General features: G+C 43.5%; 1 protein-coding gene across 1 annotated transcript; it reads right to left on the reverse strand.

Moving 5' to 3' along the window:
• Positions 1-310: 310 nt before the first annotated feature.
• On the reverse strand, positions 311-13,913 carry COPS8 (COP9 signalosome subunit 8). The gene is made up of 8 exons (XM_035006791.1): positions 13,756-13,913; positions 12,606-12,676; positions 11,276-11,324; positions 9,932-10,064; positions 5,268-5,375; positions 3,138-3,200; positions 2,050-2,097; positions 311-1,338 (listed from the first exon to the last, which is right to left on the reverse strand). The coding sequence occupies exons 1-8, from the start codon at positions 13,831-13,833 to the stop codon at positions 1,259-1,261; spliced, it is 630 nt and encodes a 209-aa protein (XP_034862682.1). The 5' UTR covers positions 13,834-13,913; the 3' UTR covers positions 311-1,258.
• Between the last annotated feature and the right edge of the window lie 376 nt (positions 13,914-14,289).

Consider the following 14,289-nt stretch of genomic DNA (forward strand, 5'->3'; position numbering starts at 1 on the left):
CACTTTCTAGCTACTGATCCTCTTGCTTCTTGAATTTCCATTTCCTCAACTGTAAAACAAGGGAGTTTTAACAACATGACTTATACATCGGAGTTTAGTAAAATGTCAATTTAAAAGGTATTTCCATAAATGTTAACAGTAACTGAAAAATGTGTTTAAAATGAGTGAAAACATGAATCATGTAATCACCACTATATACGTCATTTCTATTTAATTAGGAAATTCATATCTTGAGAGACAATGACAAACTAGAATGTATCCACAGAAAGACCAGGAGTGAAATGTCTAGAAACTCTCTCAGATGAAACAGTTGATGCAATTAAATATTTATTGAACAAATGCAGAATAAATGAAGCAGGGGGGCTTCTAACCTGAAGATACAATAAACACCTCCAAATATTTAGAGGGCATCACACAAAAACTGAAAGACTTGTTCAGTGTTTCTCCAAAAGGCAGACCTTGAACCAAAGGATAAATATAAGCAACCAGTAGGTTGCAGGATAGTTGTACAAAGTGGATCACTTATCTTAATAGCTTCTTTACTGATAGAATGCATTCCACCCTAAGTTTCCCTTCTTCCGAAAGGAACATTACATCTAATACTTCTCCTGAAGGTCTTAAATAGTTGCATTTTCATGGCAAGCCCTCCACTGCCAGCAATGGATGTACTCACACTATCAGGAAAAAATCTGAAGTTCACAAACTGGTTTACTGAGGAAATGGTCTTTGGTTCCTCAGCTGCATTTCGGCATTCTGTAGGAGTGATGTTCAGGAGGTGAGGAGAAAGGAGAGCATATTCTCTGAAGGGGGTGCATCAGAAGCCCCAGCAGCTCAGATACTGGCTCTGGGGACGGTCCTCCTCAAACCCCAAATGAATCGCTCTAAGTATCAACACTCTAAGTATCAACAATCGGTGCAGATGGGAGTGTGCTGGGCGCTGGGGCAGGGACAAACAGCTGACAGCCACTGACCTCCACGAAGCAGGAGAGCTGTACTAGGAAATATAAACTGCATAATACTGACGGGCTCCATCCAAATTGTCAAATATTACAAAATGAGAATTGTTTCAACAACTATTCAGCATAATGTTTAAGGACAAAATATATATAATATACTTTATATATGTATTTTATCACATACTCAGTAAGGAATGCTGAGGTGCTTTATCCATCCAATAAATTGAAAATAAAAATTTTACATTTCTCTATCTGTCAGTATACAGGATTCTGAAGGTGGATCTTGAACTCAGAATGATACATCAGTTTTCGAGGAAAGCCACATAATCGGTCAGTCTGGCTAACTGCTGTTCATTGGGGATCGGGGGCACTGGGGCAGGCTCTGCGTGTGAAATACAGAGAGAGACTAAAGTTAGATCCCCGTGTAACGGCGCGTGGGCCCTGCCACCCACACCCTCCAATGCCTGTTAATTGAACAATAAGGAAACTTTCTTATTGATTTTGGACATTTTTGAAAAACAAGCAAAGAAGTCTCAACTTTGATGAGTAGTTTTCCTAAACTGGGAGTAAAGGCATGTCTGGCTTTGCTGAAGTTTCCACGTTAACATGAAACAACCCTCTTAGGAGAGCACAGCTCTTGTTGGAAGGACACCTACCCATGTGACACAGAATTCAATGAAGAATTACCCAGTATTGACCGTGTGCCAGGCACTGCTCTATGAAACTGTCAGTGAACAAAAAAAGCCCCACAAAGAACCCCATCACCCAGGAATTCAGTTCTAGCTTTTAAGTTTGCACATGTCAGCCTAGGGATGCCATCTGAGTAAGTGCTGGTGAGCAGCTCTATCACGGCTCCCCTACACAACACGGACGCGGCTCTGTGGCCGGGCCAGAAGGTGCCCCGGCGTCAAGGTAAGCTCCAGAGGGGAACCCACACGTTCTCTCTTGTAACCAAATATGTTATCATAAACAGCAAGTATAGAATTTAACCTCTTCGTTTATAAGGTTAGAGCTAAGAAAAAAAGAGACACACGACAAAAGAGAAATAAAGAATAATGAAACAAGTTTTAAACGAGCATATAAAAATACATACCTGATAAAGGAATAAACCGGTTAAAGGACACATCCAGGGCCCCTGCAACTAAGTAAAATTAACAGCACAATTTATAGGAGTCATCATAAAGAACTTTCACACAGAACATGTCGTTTTTAACACAATGGCGTTTATGACCATTTGCTACTTCTCAAACAGAGTTAACAATTATGCTCTGTATGATTACATGAGTCTTCTCACCACAGCAGTTTTCTCTCAGCAGCTAGACTTGCTGGGACCATGTCTAACCACTTCCTGTACCTTCACGGGCTAGAGCCCATTGAAATTTGAGTAATTCTTTACTGTGGCACCAACAATGTCTAAACAACAGGAATTCAGGGCAGGTGGAAGGAACTTTGGGTTGAAGGAGGAGGGCTCACAGATGTGGGCATTAAGCTCAGCTCCAAAGACCTGGCAGAAAAGGACATTCCTGCCAAGCAGGAGGAGAGGCCTCCAAGCAGGAATGAGCACGGCTCACCGCAGAAGGCGTACCGAGGGACTGGGAATTCAGACGGACACAACGAGGGCAGGTCAAATAATTTAAGCCAAAACACTTAATTTTGTGCATGTTAAAGCCACTGAAATCTTATTTCAGAGAAGAGTGTACATGTCTGTAGTACAAGGAGAAAAGGGGTGTATCTGAATAAGATATATATTTTTTAAAAGGCAACAGTTTAGATATTATGGATAAACATGCTTAGAAATGGCCCCAATAAATAAAAGGATGGGAGACTAATACTTAGTAAAAATTAAGATGTAATAAGGATTATGAAAAACCCATAAAAAATAGGTTTTTATACAAGGATGATGAAAAACCCATATAAAGGAAAAACCATAATAAGGATTATGAAAAACCCATATAAAATAGTTTTCTATACAAGAAATACATTTTTAAAAATTAAGGTAAAACTAGGTGATCTTTAAAATCCTTTCTACCGTGTCTATCATTCCACATCTATATTTAACCTGAGTTACTTTCAATTTGCTAGTACAGAAGAACCTTATTATCAAATGGCTCAAATGCATGCCTCAGAACCTGACGTGGTCTTAGGTCAGTGCTGCATACGTGGATGAAGAGCTCCACCTACCTGGCTTTTTGGGCATAACCATTCTTGTGGTGGAGTCCGCTTGCCATCCTTGTTCTAATATACCTAAAAAATGTGTATTTAACACACAAATGAGAAATAACCAAAAAAACTCCTATAATTTTCATCTACGAGATCCACAGTCTATCAATGATACTACTTGTATGGAAGATCTGACAAGTGCAGGTTACCCTACAATGTGTCTTTTTTTCTAGAAAAGTAGATTATAGACAGCTTTCTCAGGTGAACTTACTTTTGAAACATTTCTGAAACGTGGATCGAAGCCATTTTACTGTGTCAGGCCGAGAGAATCCCTAGCAGATGAGCGGTCTTCTGTAAAGTGCGCATTACGGTACTAATCTGGTCAGTGTAACTAAGACAACACCGTGTCCTGAGGAGGACGCACATGACACCACCTGCAGCTGCTCCATCGGTAGTGACAAAGCGAGTCCGATGACAAGAACCACAGCTCACACACAGACTCCTGGCCGGCAGGCACCGTTCCACAGGAATCACTCAGGTCATCATCACACTACTCGAAGAAGGACACAGGACCATCACCTAACTGATGTGGAGAACGGAGTCTGGAGAACTCCAGGGATGTGTCCCAGATCACGCAGTTAGCATGGGGGGCGCGTACAGGAGTCCCACCCAGCAGTCGGTTAAGAGTACGGCTTGGGGGGATGTTATTTATTATGTAATAAACTATGGATCAACTTCAAGATGAATCAAAACAAATGTTTGTGAGTAAGCAACAGTACTGTTTTACTCCAGGAACTCTCATTGACCTGCCTGCTATGCATCTAAAATTGTGGTAGGCTTTGGAAACTGAGGAACAAGATGTGGTCTTTACAGAGTTCCCATTTTAGTCAGAGAATCAAAAATGTCAACCATGGTAAGACAAAGACAATGCTATGGGCACAGACAATGTTCTATAGCAATTTACCGAGGGGAGGAGCTAGTCTGGGCATCACCTGAGAAATGAAAATGCGAAAGCACAGCTGGAGACCAGTGGGTAAGAGGAGTTACTGGTGAGAAATATGGAGGGAAAAAAAATGGGCTGAAAAGGGACGTGGGAGGAGACTGCCTTTACCAAGTACGGGTGAAATGAGGATTTCTACATGTGAATCCTGAGGTCAATTAAGATTTTCTTAAAAAAAAATACATTTATCAACATGCTGATTTTCAGAGGAAAAGAAGTAATTTAAAGAAGTTACAAAGTTTAGGCTCCGAATCATGAATATACTACTACTCGCCTGGCATACTTACAAAAGCAACTAATTTGTACATCCTTTACTTTCTTGTATCTGGTATTTCCCACCACTTATAAGACCGGGTGTAATCGAGCTGCATGGAGTTGTCTCAAATGCCTTACTCCGCCCCCTCGTTGTCCCTTTCAGTAACTCTGTTCCCACCACATCCCTCCCTGCCCCACCCACTCCCAGTCAACAGCGGCTCTGAGTCCCCTTCCTGGGCATCATCTTGGGAGGGCACCCCACCATTTCACAGGCCCACTGTTAACTTAAGTCTTCATCAAAGTTCTTGGAAATAAAAGTAGAAAATACTCAGGGATCAGGCCCTGGGAACCATGATAAAAAATGACTACAGGAACATCAAAGAGGTTCCAATAAGGAAAGAGCCAGAATGATCGCATACAACAAGGGCACACCACACAGACATAGCTGAATGGTAACTTCATCAAAATGGCAAAGTACTCCTTTGCAAAGCTCGTGTTCTAGGATATCATTAACTGCCTCTGGTAAAAAGTGCTTTAAAAGTACATAAGAACCTGAAATTTCTTATCCACACCCAGAAATCCAAAAAGTTTTTCCTGAACTCATTTGGTGGCAAAAGCGATTGTGAGGCCCTGTTAGGTCTGGATACGGTATCTCCTCGCACCGCTGAGCGGGACACTCACTCCAGCCGCCCCAGCACCACTGCTGGGCCTGCCGACAGCCTGCTTCTGGGCCTGGCCCTGCCGGCGGTGGGGGGAGGGGGCTGGGGGTTGGAGGCAGTGGGGGTCGGGGGGGATGCCACACAGGTTTCCCTTTCCAGGGAACGAACACCGCCTGAATTCCAAAACCAACCTGCTCCAACAAGTCACACTTCCCCATAAACAGCGAGCTCAAATACCTTTCACGGCCTCTTCCACGGGGAGCCCGACAAAGGCGGCGAAGTCGTCTGCAATGATGGAGGTGTAGGCTTGAGAGACCAGGGCAAAGGCCCTTCTCCTCGTTGCATCTGTGGGGGGAATGGACGGGTGGCAGACAGTGAACCAAGAGCTGGCGTTTTTAACACATAATTCAGTTATGTGATTGGCCTTGTCCACATTTTATAAACGAGACTAGCTCGACCCAAAGGTTTCTATGCTTACAGATGCAGACACACGTGCCTGGCATGAAAGAGGTGCTCAGATATTGCCGAATAAACAATCAATTCCTTGTACTTCCTCTCAGACAGCCAATCTCCCTTGGAGGACAATGAAATTTACAAAGAAGGAAAAAAGTTAATACACATAAGACCAAAATCTAAGAAAATTTCATTTAAATATATTTATGCACTTGGTATATAATTTTCCTTAAATTTCTTTTTTAATCCCACTTACAAACACTGGACTGAATGGAGCAGAAATGATCTACTTTGGTATTTAGTTGTCCTTTGTGAGGAGGGTCTCTGATCTAGAATCACACCTAGGAACTGCAGAACAAGCTCTGTAACTAGAGCACTCTTCTGTTAACAAGAAAACCATAAGCCCCAAATGCCGAGTCAGCAAACTGGGACTTCATACCGAACACAGTTTCAACCTCCCCTAGAAACAGTTGTAAGAGATCAGTTGGGAATTTCCCGAGCCTGTGGAACAGGTAATCTGTCACAGAGGCCCCCCCTCCATCCCCCAAAAGGAGAAGACTCCCCACTCTACCCTTAAGGGAAGGTGACCTGGCCTGGAACATTCCTTTTCTTTTGCTAGTAGTAACGTCCCTGCCCCAAGCTCCTTCCCATGAAAACCCGCCATTATGCACAGCTCCTCAGAGCTCCCCTCTACTTGCTGGATGGTATGCTGCCCAATTCATGGACTGCTTAATAAAGCCAATTAGATCTCCAAGTTTACTCAGTTGAATTTTTGTTAACACTAACTTTTGAGTCTGCTCTAAACTATTGACTTTATTTGGGTTCAAATCCTAAGGTCAAATCCTGAATGACTAAACCTAATTGGGGGGTGGGGGGTGGGGCTGCAAACAATTCCAGCAACAAAACCTCCCTAGAGAGGACATGTGGGATTTCCCCAGGCTTACATTCCCACAATGACTATTCCAGAAATGAGGCAGAGACCAAAAGTCAATGGTAGAAACTGAGGTCCAGCTAGCCTGTCTTCCTGCCCACTGCTCTTCCAGGAACATAAGGACTCCTCCATCTGGCTGTCAACATGCTTAAAAATATTCTGGATTTTACTTTCCACAATTAATAGGCCAGTATATATGTGCAGTATATATAGTCCCATACTGAAAATCCTCTCTCCATTCCTGGGACATTGCCTGACAACTGCACCAAGTTCCTCAGGCACCCTTTGCTCCCAGTTAGGCCCCCAGCTATCAGAAAGTCTCACACCTTCTCATCTCCAGGCTTTGGGTTTACGCTGTTGTGTGATGTCTGCTCTCTACGACTCCTAGGTCAGTTTACAAACTCCTGCGGCACTGAAGTTCACTGCCATCTCTGTCCTTCTCTAAATTCACAGCATTGTTTATACTACCTGTTTAGCAAGCATGCTTTCACCACCTACAACACACTGCCCCACCCCTCCCCACTCCCATCACCTCAATGATCCCTAAACTTCTCTATGGGAGGAGGGCTGTCTTTATATCTTTATACCGCCCCCCCGCCAAAGAGCCCAGCCTCTCTAACGAAGTACGTGCTGAAGACGTGCTTGTTGATGGTATCACCAGGACGAAGCCTTTGGCTTTGTTCCCTCATATTTCTTAAAGATCGTGGACGTTCCATTGCGTTTCTTCACTGCTCACTGAGGCTGATGTCCTCGCCAGCTTCTGCTCAGCCGGTACTGCCCCTCCTTGCATGCCTTCAGTCAACTCCTTCCTTCTTCCTACCGACCACCCAGCACATGACCTCACGCTGGACTTGAAAACATCTTAGCGTAAGGGAACTTTCCCTTACTGAAGGTCATGGGCACTCAGTGAAAAAGAACCAAGAGCAACAGTGGAAAAGGGAAATCCAAGTGAGCGCCAACAACCATACCCACTTGGAAAGCCTACCATATTTTAAAAATATTAACCTGAGTTCAAGCACTCTGGTCAGATCTTTAGAATTGAGAGGAGATGGGGAGTAGAACAAGAGACACAAAGAGGCAGGCCTGGCACACGGCAGAGAAGCAAGCACACGGGGAGATGGAAGCTGGTGGGCAGAGGAAGCAAAAATACAGGCTTGGGGTGTTCCACAGGGTCAGTGAGAGGCTACACAACTGGGGCTGCTTGTAACCCCTCAGAGACATTCTAGTCACTGTGTGACCCTTAAGATCTGTGAAATGTGTCACCTCCTGAGGGCATGCATTAGAATGACAAGCTGGAAAGGGGAATCCGCTGAGCCGGCACCTAACATCTGTGGTGGTTCACCCGGGGACAAAGTCCTGGGGAGACCCGAAAAGAATGCTCCCTCTGTTGTGTAAAAAATAGCTCCGCATGCTTATTATATGCCAGCAACTGCCAGGTGCTAGTGCTGCAGAGGGCAGATGACCGGCCGTCCCGCGCTTCCTAACCCACCTCTGCCCTTCTGTTCCAGGCAGTCCGGGCACCACCACCCATGCCACCTGCGTGCTCCCGCCTGGGGGGTGGGTCCACGGGTCCCGGGAACGTCCTTCCTCTGCGCCCTCCCTGCCTTGCTCAAGCTGCTCCTCAGCTCCCGGGGGCAGCCCCTTTCTGTGACCTCAGCAGTGTGGGCCCCTCGCCTCCTCCCTTTGGGCCTAGAGTAAAAATGGCTACTGTCCACACCCGGCCCCTGGGTGCTTTGTCAGGCCCTGCTGGCTGCCTTTAGAGACCGCTCTTTTCACCAGCCTCTCGTCACTGAAGCCACTTTCAATTTTCTGGTAGGACTGTGACTAATTCAGAACAGAAAAGGAAAAAACCTGAGAATGTGAGTGTTCTTAAAACAATCTAGGAAACCGAAAATTTGTAATACATTAAAAAGCAAAACGTCAAATTTAGCAGTAATTCAAATCTGTTATGAGACTTCCTTCACCAGGCTTCATCTTATGGAGGAAAATACGGTACCATTCGTGAATCTGGGGATTTGTAAAATTCTCAGGTATATTCACAGATACTGCAAGTGAACAGATGAGTGCTTGTATGTATTAATTAATTAAGCATATGTAAGTGCTTATACATATTAATTCAGTTCTAACCACCCAAGGAAAATACTACTTCTGATCGCACTTTACAAATGAGAAAAGTACAGAAGGGTCACTCAAGTGGCAGAACCAGGATGTGAACTCCAGAAGTATGGCTCCAGGGTCCAAACTCTCCCATGTTGTGCTCCACAGCCTCCCAGGGGCCCGCAGCACTGACTTCAAAGAAGTACTGCATCTAACGGGGCTGGAGGCAGAGGCGGTCCTGGGAGAAACACCGCTGCACCCACTGAAGGCACACAGGGAATATCTGCTGCGTGGGTCAGGAGATCTGAGCCCTAGTCCTGCCAATGACGCTGCTGTAGGCCGCTGGGAGATGGCCCGCAGACTGTGCCCTCACGCTACAATCCTAAGACTGAACCAGATACTACAAAAATCCACCACCACACTCTTTTCTCCTCTGGACTTATGTGAAGAGGTGAAGGCGGTTTCCTGTGGGAAAATCCCAAACTGCCCCTACTGTACCTGAGCAACTTTATACCACACTCCTCCCTTCCCACCCACCAGCTGGCCCTGCACTCCTGCTCACTTCCTTCATATTTAAAGTACGTGCCTCCTGTTTTGTCCCTTACATTGTTCTGTTTTATGCTGCCAGAGCTTTACCATCACAAGAAAAATGAGGTACATCTGAGAAGCAACCTTCACCTTCCGCTCCCCTGAAAAGAGGATATCCCTTGCCGGAATAATGAGTGGTTATTCAAACATTCCTGCCCACTGACTCCTCCAGAGCAGGAAGGCAGACAGTCAAGGCAGGTATTAACGGCAGCAACGAGGTAACAATAAGAAATAAGGATCGAACAACATGAAAAGAGGTTACTATATGAATTTATAAAAGAGTGAACCAGCAAATGTCAGGGGCAGGAAAACAGAGAGAGAGGCAGGGTCCAGTTTCATCGTGGGATCAGTGCTATGTCACACAGGCTTGTGATCTTTCAGAGCAATGAAAAAACATCTGAGCATCTGTGTACTGAACTGACTAGTTACAAATCCAGAAGCTGGAGACAACCCCTATCAAAGCCCGAGGTCAACAGACTCCAAAGCACAGTCTCTACTTTCAGATACATGGGGTTTACAATCTTAACCACCCATACCTTGAGCTTATTACAGTATCACAAGATTTCGTTTTAGTAGCAAAAAAATCCTTTTACTGACGAGCAATTTCAGTCTGGAACTAAGAGACAGTGAGCCCCTTAGCTACCGATATGACCTCAAGCAAGACGAAATGAAGAAGCATGGTTACAGCAAATCCTCACAAAAGAATTTTGAAAGCTGCCTTGTTCACCTAGCAGAAAATATCTATTTTTTAAAACACATCACTGACTTACTTCAGTATCGCAGCACTTAGAGAACAGGTCTAATTTAATTCTTAACCACGAAGAAACGCTACCTCTAAGTGCTTCCATGATTGGCTGGACCGTCTCAGACCACTGGTGTGCGTTGATGGTCGTATAGATCCCAGGGAAATCTCTCTGCCAGATTCTTTGTCCTACTGACCAAATTCCCCCAAGTTCAGAATTTGCCTGCAATAAATATCACTGCCTTTGAGGATAGTCGCTCCGCAGATTTACCAACAACTGTATCTTAAAACATAATTCAACATTTCTCTTAAGACGTATAATTACTTCTTCAGCCCAGTCACTATCAAAAAGGTTTTTAGATGCTGTGGACAGTAATGCAAAATTTATTTGTATGGTTTATATACATTTTTATTATAACAGAAAATTAAAGCATAAAACAGTTGTCCAAAAATATTTCAGAATTAAGTCTGGAAATTAATTTTCTTAAACACTGCTTTTTCAGAATGTTGTATCTGTATTTCATCTGTACATATATGTGATCAACGTTATGAAGAATATTCATATATATGTGCATGTAAAATACATACACATATTTCTTGGGCAAAAGTAATAGCAAAATGACTAATAATAAAGATTGTCAATCTAAGATGTCATATACTGTAGCCTCTCCCAGGAAAGAATTCCCGCTAACATCACTGAAACGATGAGTGTAATTTACAGTTCTTTATTTTAAGTCAATGAAGCTGGAGGAACATTCCAATCTTACTTAATCGAATGTCTGGAGAAGAAAGAATAAAAATACTAAAATGAATTGCTGCTGAATATCAATAATGAACAGAAGAATTCAAGTGAATTCTTGGTAATATTTGGTGAATGTTTAAAAAATTCACTTCGCATTTATGCTAGAAACAGGGAATCCCATGAAATTAAAAATATATTTCATTCCACTTTGGAAGAAACTTTTAAGACATTATTTCATCTAATCTCCCATCCAAACTAAGAAACCTAAAATCCTAATTAGCAAAAATAATCTTAATACTGTGAAAATCATTTTTAGGATATTCTTGGAAATAATATCAATTTCAAAGTAAATACCATTACTGCATAAATTAGTTAAAAAAGCAAAAACACCATAAACCAAACCTTTATTAAAAGGTCTCAGTTGGTTGCCAGGCAAAGCGACACTTAAAAGAAGCGTCTTAATAAACACGATCAGTAGAAGCTGAGCACAGATTTCTATACCATCCAAGGGAAATTAAATTTCTGATCAGAGGAATTTGTAGATCTGTTCTTAAACTTTAATACCAGTTTAGTAACTATTTCTGTGAACTACAGGGGAAAGAAAACAGAAACTTTAAAAACTTTAGAAGGTTGCCATTTAAATGAATGCTGTTACTACATTCAAGTAGTAGGATACATTGAAGAATACTTACAGATTTTATAGCAGGTGGTATCCGTTTCCAAAGATATCTTGCATTATTCCTAATTTACATCCCCCCAAGAAAGAATAAGCAATTAAAAAAAAAATCATCTCAGTAAATGTTTAAAATTCTAGATCTTACTGCAAACACACAGAAGTATATTTTAAAATACTCTGTATTTTATAGAGTGAAATTTAGTGTTTTGTTTTTTTTTAAAGATTTTATTTATTTATTTGACACAGAGAGAGAAAGCACAAGTAGGCAGAGAGGCAGGCAGAGAGAGAGGGAGAAGCAGGCTCTCCACTGAGCAGGGAGCCGGACGTGGGGCTCGATCCCAGGACCCAGGGATATGACCTGAGCCGAAGGCAGCCGCTTAACCGACTGAGCCACCCAGGCGCCCCGAAATTTAGTTTTATATGAATTTGTCCATGGCAAGTAAAGTAGCTTTCCAGATTAAAAAAACATAAAATACTTCCACCAAAGTAATGCCATTTTTAGTGGATTTTTAGTTAACGATCTAGATCTTAAATTAAGGCAAGGGTACACTAAAAACACAAACACTTAAGTAGGTAATTTATTCATATATAAACAAATTTCTATTCAAGGCTCTGGAATTCCCTGACAATGAGTGCAGAGTCACCAAAACTTCAAGGCAGTTTTTAAGAGTTTGAAAACTTGAACTACAACAAACATACGATGAGAGGATTACAAAAATGAAACCGACAGCTCTTACGATAATATGTCTAATAGAAATCGCAGGTTAGTTTTTTTAAAAGGTATGAAACAAAAAGGTTGAACAGAACTTGCCAACAACATTTAACAGTAATCATTGACGATTCATAGCACAAGGGACTCCTGTACGCTTATGCTTTCTGACTTTTCGTCAATGAACACGAATTAGGAATAACTAAAAAACAACACCTTTCAAAAAATCTCATAGGTGTTGTTACTTAAATTTCTCTTAACTTTCTCAATCCTCCCTTTCAGTTTCTCTTGATCTACTGATTACATATGAAATTAAGTATACAGAGGTCATACGAAGTTTTCTAAAGACAAAAAAGGTCAACAGAATTAAAGGAATTTATTGACACTGTAGTTTCGCATAACAAATTAGAATGTTTTTTTAGAGAATATATGTAAAACAAGTGTATCTTAAAACAACTCAGCCTAATCACAGTTTGAGTCACGATTCAATATATGAAACAGGTATATTAAGTGTTACAATAGAAGATAAAGCTCCTTGCACCTTCTTATGTTTTAATGATCTCTCTTCAATGCAAGAGTAATTTCTGTACAATCCTGACGAAGCTGCTGCTCTTGGCTTTAGGTAGAAGGTACTTACATGTCATTGTGAAGCAGATATAAAGCTAACAGCTGACCATACACTGGGGGAGTAGCAATTCCTCCAGGAGCCTATAAGGCCAAAAACGAGAAACCTTATTTATATTTACACTTAAAAAAGAAAAAAAAAAAAAAAAGATTTTATTAACACTAATCTAAAAAATAAGCCTATTTTATAATACTTAGTACTACAGATGTAGAAAGAGCTCAGAGAAGTACCAAACACTAAAAATCACCGTGTTAAGTTTAGATCTGCCATCAGCTGTGATTTTCTCTCTCTCCAAAGCTCTGTGTCTTTATATGCACGAGAATATTTAAACGGGATTCCTTTCCCAGTTCTCAAATTCTTAAACGGTCTTACTATTAAAAGAAACAAACATTTCCAACAGATTCCTAAAGCACTATGATTCTGCCCATTCTTATCAAGTATGTTGAATAGCTAAGTAATGAGTGATGAATAGGAAAAAAAACAAAACAAAACCAAAATACAGCCGAGTGCTACAAAGACATTTCTCTCTTCATTCAAATTTGATTCATTCAAAAAAGATCTATTAAGTGTTGATTAGTGAGCTGCTGCTTCTGGCTGCTCCTTTGGTTAATTAACTTTTTATACCAACGTTATACATGGTTTTCCAGTGCCCTTCTAAGGGAAAAAAACCCTCAATTAACTTTAACAGCTGCACGATACAACTTTCACCAGTCCTGTAATACAAGACCGAACGGTAAGCTTGGGTGGGGACATTATGAGACTAAGGACTCTCCGAGCTGAAAAAAGGTTGCTCCTTCTTTAGTCTGTGTGTGTGCCTGCACAACGCCTTTAATAAAATCCACATTCTCCCGCCCTCCACCATACGGGGGGGAAAGATGCCCCGTCCAATGAGCACAAGAAACACACTGGAGGATGTGTCAGGAGCAAAGATGCCCCCGGTTTTCGCACTGAGTAGCTGAAAATAAACAAGGAGCTCCCAGCGAGCCTGGGGGGACGCGGTCCAGGCCCGCAGCCTTCGCAGCGGACCCCGGCGTCCCGAGCTCCCCAAGCCCAGCTCCCGCGCCCGCCGCCAGCCCCGCGGGCCCTGTTACCCCGGAAACCGGCACCGCCCCGGGGCCGCAGAAGACCCCGCGGTTTCTCCCGGCGCGACGCGAACGGCTACCTCGAGCTCCTGGTTCTCGCACTGATCCAGCAACTTTTTGAAACTAAAGGCACTTTCCGCCATCACCGCCACTGGCATCTTCCCGGCCGGTCCCGCCGCGGCAACCCCACGAAAGCAGACCCCGGCTGTCCCCCGGGCCGTCGCGCCCGCAATGACGTACAAGGCCGCCGGCGCCGCGGAGCGCCCGGCGCAGCTGTGCCGTTGGTTCCGGCGCATAGTCGGACGCCTCTGCCGCTCTGGCCGGCGCTCTCGGTGCTCTGGAGGACTGGCCCGGCCTCGCGGGAAGCGGCTTGCGGAGCGCGAGACCAGAACTGTGGAGGGAGGGGTGTGCGCGGATTCCAGGGCAGCTCGCCGTCTCCGCTTTGCGGCCTCATACGCATGCGCACCTCGAGGAGCCCGCTTCTGCTGGTCGCGGGGATGCTCGCGGGCCCGGCTTGCGCCCCTCCTGCGCTCCCAGGCTCATGTTCTCTGAAACTGGTCAGGCGTGGGCTGCAGCCCCGGAGCCGGCGTGGCTGGGCCGCTCACCGGGCTTGC

This window comes from Mirounga leonina, unplaced genomic scaffold (assembly GCF_011800145.1).
Source record: "Mirounga leonina isolate KUSES-001 unplaced genomic scaffold, KU_Mleo_1.0 Mir_151, whole genome shotgun sequence".
Classification (NCBI taxonomy): domain Eukaryota; kingdom Metazoa; phylum Chordata; class Mammalia; order Carnivora; family Phocidae; genus Mirounga; species Mirounga leonina.